This window comes from Penaeus vannamei, chromosome 16 (assembly GCF_042767895.1).
Source record: "Penaeus vannamei isolate JL-2024 chromosome 16, ASM4276789v1, whole genome shotgun sequence".
Lineage (NCBI taxonomy): Eukaryota > Metazoa > Arthropoda > Malacostraca > Decapoda > Penaeidae > Penaeus > Penaeus vannamei.
Window position 1 is genome coordinate 12,167,027 of NC_091564.1, and position 7,500 is coordinate 12,174,526.

Sequence of the window (7,500 nt, forward strand, 5' to 3'; positions counted from 1 at the left end):
ATTTAATTGTATACAAAAATTCTTCATTATTGTTTTTTTAATGCTTCCCAGTTTTAAAAATGATTCCAAATAAATGAAGGTTGATCTCATATTATGTGAATTTTCATAAGCTTACAGAAAATAATTTCATTCGTTTTATTATATCTAATCATTACGTCACAATAGCCGATTCTTTAAGGTAAGGTGAAAAATCATAATATATAGGTGGACGTCGAAAATGGCTGCTACCACCTAAAAAGATAACGGATGGGCCTTGAAATATTCAGGGGAGATTCGGAGCCCCTGAATCTCCTTGGAAAAGTATTTAACTCGAATTCGGCAAGAAGGGCGATTTTTGCCGAAAAAATTACCACATGGTCCCCTACATCTACCTTTGGCATGGAAAGTGCACCGTTTCCTACAAATATCATCGAGAAGAGTCAGGAATATCTAGATCTGTTATTACCTTTACATACCGCAGAGCTGTAGCAACGCCCCTAATGATATTTTAAATTTTCCCTTATGGATGGACTGCAATACCTTAAAAGTCTCCCTCTAATATTACCGTCCACGCTTAAGCCTTTGCTCTAGACCCAAGGAATCCAAACTCTTTTCCCATACCAACCACCAACGAGAAGAGATTGCAGTATGCTACTGCCCGTCTTTGGTGCTTATTACCGCCCAATTTAATTCTCAAACCGCCCACAAGTGCCCACGCTAAAGACCCCTGCCGTAGATGGTTGACCAATTTCTCCAAATCAGATCATAAACTTGACATTCTTTGAATCTTCTATGATATAGAGAATAATACCCTCTGTCGACATTAAGGTTCTTGGTTTCTATTAACGCTCAACTGCATTCGTATTATCATCATCATTTATATTTATTATCATCATTATAATCATCAGTAGTGTTAGTATCAATATTATCATTATCATTATGATAATCATTGTCAATATCATTATCATTAATGATACTAACATCATTATTATCATTACTGTGATCACTTTTATTATCATCATCGTCATTAGCATCATTACTAATGTCATTATAGGCATTAGCATTATCGTCATCATCATTATCATTATTGCCATCATCATCATCAACATCGTTATCTTTGTCAGCATCACATCATCATCATCATCGCCACCAACGCTTTAAATTTCCACCATTACCATTATCGTCATCATCGCTACCATCATCATCCCCGTCCTCGACACAATCTTCCCAAACATTAAGACACTATAACACTGTATTATCCGCTCTCAGCTATGGTGCCTGCCCGGGTGGTGTTGGCTATGATGACCTCGCTAGGTGTGGTGACGATCTACATGGTGAGGATAAACCTTTCCATGGGCATCATCGCTATGGTGCACACGGTCTCCGCATCCGACGAGGCAGCACACCATACCAGAACTGTTCCGTATTGTCTCAAGTATAGACAGGTGAATCATCATTAAAAAGGGGTGTTGATTTTCTCTATTAATACTGATGTTTTTTTCTTTCTTTCTTTCTTATTAAGTGTAATGTGTTAATTATCTTTTGTGGTCATTCTATTTTCTTGCCCTTTTTTCCTCTTCTGTTCATGCTTCAAATTTGTCTTTCTACATATTCCATTGTTATAACATTTGAGCAATTTCTCTCTCTCATGGAACAATCTTCTAGTATTTCTCAAACCTTAAATGAATTCTATCCTGACCTGACAGACGGTATGTAATGCTCCTAGATTACATTCCTCGTCTTTAGTGGTTTTAGGAGCTATCGTAGCACAGTGGCATAGTACAGACTGGTGGCTTTGGCATTGCAAGATACGTAATCATTTAGTTGTGGGTATTGGTATTAGACGGTGCGGGATGGAGTTATTGGCATCACTCAGCATCATCCCGCAGCTCATTAAGCATGTTCCACTACGGACACGCCTCCACCTCTTTATTTGCATATGAGATGAGAGACTTTTGCTTTTGACATTAGTTTCCCATAAAACAAAGAACTGTCAGAGTCACCCATGAAACTATTAGCCGTTTTCTTTGCCAGCGCAAATTATTAGTAGACTAATATATCTTGAAGGTTCAGCATATGGAATATTAAAACTGTAATTGACTGACTAGCATTGACTGACATTGATTGTACTTCTTTTCATGTCAGCCCAGAGTTCCCATCGGTGTAATGATAATGATAACTGTAATGAGAATGATAACACCGACGAAAACAACGCGAACCATAATGGAAGATATTGTAATTATAAAAGCACCGTTCTCATCGTTTCTTGTAACACAGCTGTTTTCTTATGCCAGACGGATGAAAAGGACACCAACAACACATCCTTCACAACCACAACTGAAACGTATGCCAGTTACAACGTCAGCATCAGTACTACACTCCCAGACACGGCGGAATATTCTTATGATTATAATCTGACTATGAAAGAGGTTTGTAGAATAACTATGTTTGATTTTGTGTGATGACAAGGTTTATAACCTAAGTTTGACTGGTCTACAGAGTGATAGTCACAGTTCCAATAATGATATGAATATTGATGTTCAGAACGTTAGTAATTATGACTGTAATGATAATAACTATAGCAATAATAATAATGATAATGATAATAATTAAAAAATAATGATAATGATGATGATGATAATAATGATAATAAGGATAATAATAACAATAACAATAATGATAATAAAAGGAAAAATAATAGCAGTAATTATAATAATAACAGCAATAGTATCAATAGTAATGATACTGCTGACAATCATATTAACTATAATGATAATACATCTCATAATCTGCATCTTATTAGACTGAATGCTTTTTCAGTAGGATTTCATTACTCTCATCGTACGGATATTACGGATATTACACTTGCGGCTTTTCTTTGCAGCTGGAAAACAAGATGTTCCTGACAAGCGGGCAGCGGGGGACGGTTCTCGCTGCCTTTTTCTACGGCTACTTCGTAACTGGAGTGAGTTCATGAGTATGCATACACACACACACACACACACACACACACACATACATACATACATACATACATACATACATACATACATACATACACACACACACACACACACACACACACACACACACACACACACACACACACACACACACACACACACACACATACATACACACACACACACACACACACACACACATACACACACACACACACACACACACACAAACACACACACACACAAACACACAAACACACACACACACACATACATATATATATATATATATATATATATATATATATATATATATATATATATATATATATATATATATATATATATATATATATATATATATATATATATATATATATATATATATATATATATATATATATATATACTTATACTTATACATAGAGTTCCCCTCCCCCTGGCAGCTCCTCGGCGGCAGGTTGGCTGAATTATACGGCACCAAACTGGTCCTTGGCGGCAGCGTCTTCCTGGGTAGTATCCTCACTCTCCTCACGCCCATAGCCGCCCACACCCACTATTGGGCCCTAATTGCTCTCAGGGCCGCCATGGGACTGGGTCAGGTAAGGTTCCTTCGATTGGGAGGAAGGATATATCTGTGCATGGGCGGGGGGCGGGGGGGCGGGAGGGGGGTAGGTGGGAGGGTGGTTGTGTATGGGGGCTTGTTGTGTATGTGTGGATGTGTGGGTGTGCTTGTTCGTGTATGCTTGTTTCTGTGTGTGTGTGTGGGTATTTGTTTTGTGTATGTAGGTTTTTGTGTGCGTTATACGTATTTGTGTGTCTGTGTGCGAGTATTTTTTATGTGTAATCATGTGTCTGTAAAGTGTAAGTGTCAGCGTGTTTTTATACACATGATATATGAGCAAAATCGAGACTGGCAAAATACAACAAAATTTCTATAATCTTTTCTTAAGCGTATCACTTTCTTGAACATCAACATTGCAGGGTGTTGCGTATCCCTCGATGCACGCAATGATCGCCCGCTGGGTCCCTCCTCTCGAGAAGCCGAGGTTCACTGCCTTCGTCTTCCTGTGTGAGTTGGCATCGATGTTGGCAGGAAGAATGTGTGAAGAGAAAGAGATAGAGAGATAGATAGATAGATAGATAGAGAGAGAGAGAGAGAGGGAGACATAGAGAGAGAGAGAGAGAATGCAGAGAGAGAAAGAGAGAGAGAGAGGGAGACATAGAGAGAGAGAGAGAGAGAGAGAGAGAGAGAGAGAGAGAGAGACAGAGACAGAGACAGAGAGAGAGACAGAGACAGAGACAGAGAGAGAGAGAGAGAGACAGAGAGAGAGGCAGACAGACAGACAGACAGCGAGAGAGAGAGAGAGAGACAGAGAGAAAGAGAGAGAGAGAGAGAGAGAGAGAGAGAGAGAGAGAGAGAGAGAGAGAGAGAGAGAGAGAGAGAGAGAGAGAGAGAGAGAGAGATTCGCAAATGGATATGAAGATAAATAGTTAAGAGAGATATGTAGATAGATATGAAGATAGATAGTTAGATAGACAGGTAGATAGATATAAAGATAGATAGATAACTAGACATGTAGTCAGATTGATATAGATAGATGGATAAATATATAGACAGACAGATAGACCAATAGGTAGGTGAACTTTACAAATATTAATAGATATATTCATAAACAACCAGATATGTCACTAGATGGTAGACAGACATAGCTATATAGAGACACATAGACAGATAGAAAGACAGATAAAGAGAATCCTATAAGCCCCTCCCCCCTTCCCCCATCCCATAGCCAGCTGTCTCGGCATCATCGTGACTATGCCTATGTGTGGCCTCATTATCGACTCCCTCGGCTGGCCCTACATTTTCTACGTGTCGGGGGCCCTGTCCTTGCTCTGGCTCGGGGTCTGGATGCGGTTCATGTACGAGACTCCCGCAGACCACCCAAGGATTTCGAAGGAGGAGAGGGATTATATCCTGGAGGGGATTAAGGAAGGGACGGCTGGGAAGAAGGTAGGTTGGAGGGTGTTTGGATGTGTGGTGTTGTTTTTTGTTTCACGTTTTTGTCTGGCTGTTCGTGTGAATTTGTCTCTGTTTCGGTCTCGGTCTCTGACTCTGTTTGACTGTCTTTCTGTCTGTCTGTCTCTGGCTCTGTTTGTGTCTCCGTCTGTCTGTCTGTCCCTTTCTTAGAGTGGTAAGACATACTTCTGTTTTTCGAAACCCTGTTACTTTATGATTCGTGAATATTTCTTCAGTTAAAAAGCTTCTCTTTTCTCCCAAACACCCCACCCCTCCACTCACTCCAACACCCCCTCGCTTTTCCAACTCCATCAATCCCCCTATACTTTTTCACCCGCCCCTCACAACTCCCCCTTTCCCATCAAACCCTCCTCTAACTGCTCCATCACCCCCAACCTCTCATACACACCCACATCTAACTCCTTGCCCTTACAATCCCCTAAACCCACTCCCCAATCCACCACCCTAATCCATACAACCCCCACCCCTTACGTCTATATCCCCAACCCCTCAAACACCCTTCATTCCTTCCCCCACCCATAACCTCCCACCCCTTCAACACCCCCATTTTACCCCCTCCCGCACCCTGCTCCCCTCCTCTATCCACTCCATCCCCATCCTGTTCCCTTCCTTTATCCACTCCATCCCCATCCTGCACCCTTCCTCTATCCACTCCATCCCCATCCTGCTCCCCTCCTCTAACCACTCCATCCCCATCCTACTCCCTCTCCCTCCAATATCAAAGCCAAGCCGAGTACCGTGGAAGCAGATGCTGGGCAGCCTCTCCTTCTGGGCCATCATCGTCTGTCACGTCGGGAACATGTTTGGCTGGACGCTCCTGGCCACTCAGCTGCCGACCTTCATGAACAGTGTGCTCGGGTTCTCCATTAAGAGTGTGAGTTCGAATTTCTTTTCTTGTTTTCTTTTGAATATTTTTTATTTTTTTTCTGTGTTCGGTTATTCATTTTTTATGGATTTATTCTTTTGTAGGGGACGTTGTTTCGTTTGCTTATAATTTGCTTTCTCTGAATGTCTGTTTTGCTCTCTCTCTCTCCCTCACTCTTCCTCTATCTATCTACCTACCTATCTATCCATTCATCTATTCATCTATCTATCCATCCATCTACCAATGTATACGTCACAGCCTCCGTGCCCTTCCTCAGAACGGCGCCTTGTCCTCGCTTCCCTTCCTGGCTCGCTACCTCGGGGGGAACTGCATCAGCTGGCTCGGGGACTGGATCCTCACTCGGGGCTGGCTCTCTCTGCTCGCCACGCGCAGGGTCTTCACGCTCATCGGTGGGTCTGAATCCTCTTCTTTCTTCTTTCATTATTATATATTATTATACATTACATTATATTACATCCAGCTACTACTTATTATTACATCGGGTCAAGGAGTTTATATATATATATATATATATATATATATACATATATATATATATATATATATATATATATATATATATATATATATATATATATATATATTTATATATATATATATTTTTTTTTGGGGGGGGGGGGGCAGCGTTGGTTAGTTTGTTTGTTCGTTGGTTAGAGGGATAAAATTCAAAAAGTTATGATTTTTTTTTTTTTTTTTTACTTCGGTCACTGGATTTTGTTGGTGATCCGGGTCCGGGAATTTTTGAAGCGATGACCCCTATTCCCTTGGCGATAGGGGTGACTATTGTTATTATTACCATTGCGAGATAAGGAATTATTATCATTATCCTATTGCCTTGGCGGAGGTATGCGGTCTACGAGTGCTTCTAGTTGTTATTATCATTATTATCATTATCATTATCCTATCTTTGTTATTATTATTATTACTATTGTCATTATTATCATTATTATTATTGTCATTATTATCATTGTTATTATTGTCATTATTATCATTATTATTATCATCATTATCATTATTATCAATATTATTGTTATTATAATCACTATCATTATCATCATTATCTTTATTATTATCATTATTGTTAGTTATCATTATTATCCTTCAGTCTTGTTTACATTATTGTCATTATTCTGTTATCATTATTATTGTCATCATCATCATCATTATTTTCATCATTATTATCTTTCTTTTTATTCTTTTCTTATTTTCTTATTCTTCTTATCTTATTCGATTTTGTTGTTTTTTTTCTTTTATTTTTGTGTTGTTCTATTTTGCTAATTTAGTTTTTATCAATTTCATCTTATTCTTTAGGGCTTTCGATCTGGTCTTTATTTCTTTCGTATATTCTTTTTCTTCTTCTTTCATCCATTATTATTTTTGGTTTCTTTGTTTTGTGTTTTCATTTCCTCAGCATTTATCATGTTGTCATTGTTGTTGTTTTCTATATCCGTTTTCATTCTCTTCAGTATGAGTGCTTCATTTATTTCTGTCTGCCTATTTGTGTCTGTTCTCTTATTCCTCTTTTATTTTCTCTTTGTTAGACCTTTCTGGTACATCATGCATCACCATCCTATCACTTTATCCATCCTTCTATGTGTCTGTCTATGTGTCTGTCTGTCCAGCCATCTGTT

At 39.1% G+C, this 7,500-nt stretch overlaps 1 protein-coding gene across 2 annotated transcripts in view; it reads left to right on the top strand.

Annotated features, from left to right (window-relative positions):
- LOC113810977 (sialin) overlaps window positions 1–7,500 on the top strand; it is a 12,077-nt gene that overhangs the window by 2,204 nt on the left and 2,373 nt on the right. For both annotated transcript variants that reach the window (XM_070131651.1, XM_070131652.1), the window contains exons 2-9: window positions 1,249–1,424; window positions 2,274–2,408; window positions 2,864–2,944; window positions 3,389–3,544; window positions 3,927–4,014; window positions 4,736–4,956; window positions 5,708–5,857; window positions 6,126–6,258. In XM_070131651.1, the coding sequence (XP_069987752.1) occupies window positions 1,249–1,424; window positions 2,274–2,408; window positions 2,864–2,944; window positions 3,389–3,544; window positions 3,927–4,014; window positions 4,736–4,956; window positions 5,708–5,857; window positions 6,126–6,258 (1,140 nt within the window). The remainder of the gene's footprint in view (window positions 1–1,248; window positions 1,425–2,273; window positions 2,409–2,863; window positions 2,945–3,388; window positions 3,545–3,926; window positions 4,015–4,735; window positions 4,957–5,707; window positions 5,858–6,125; window positions 6,259–7,500) is intronic.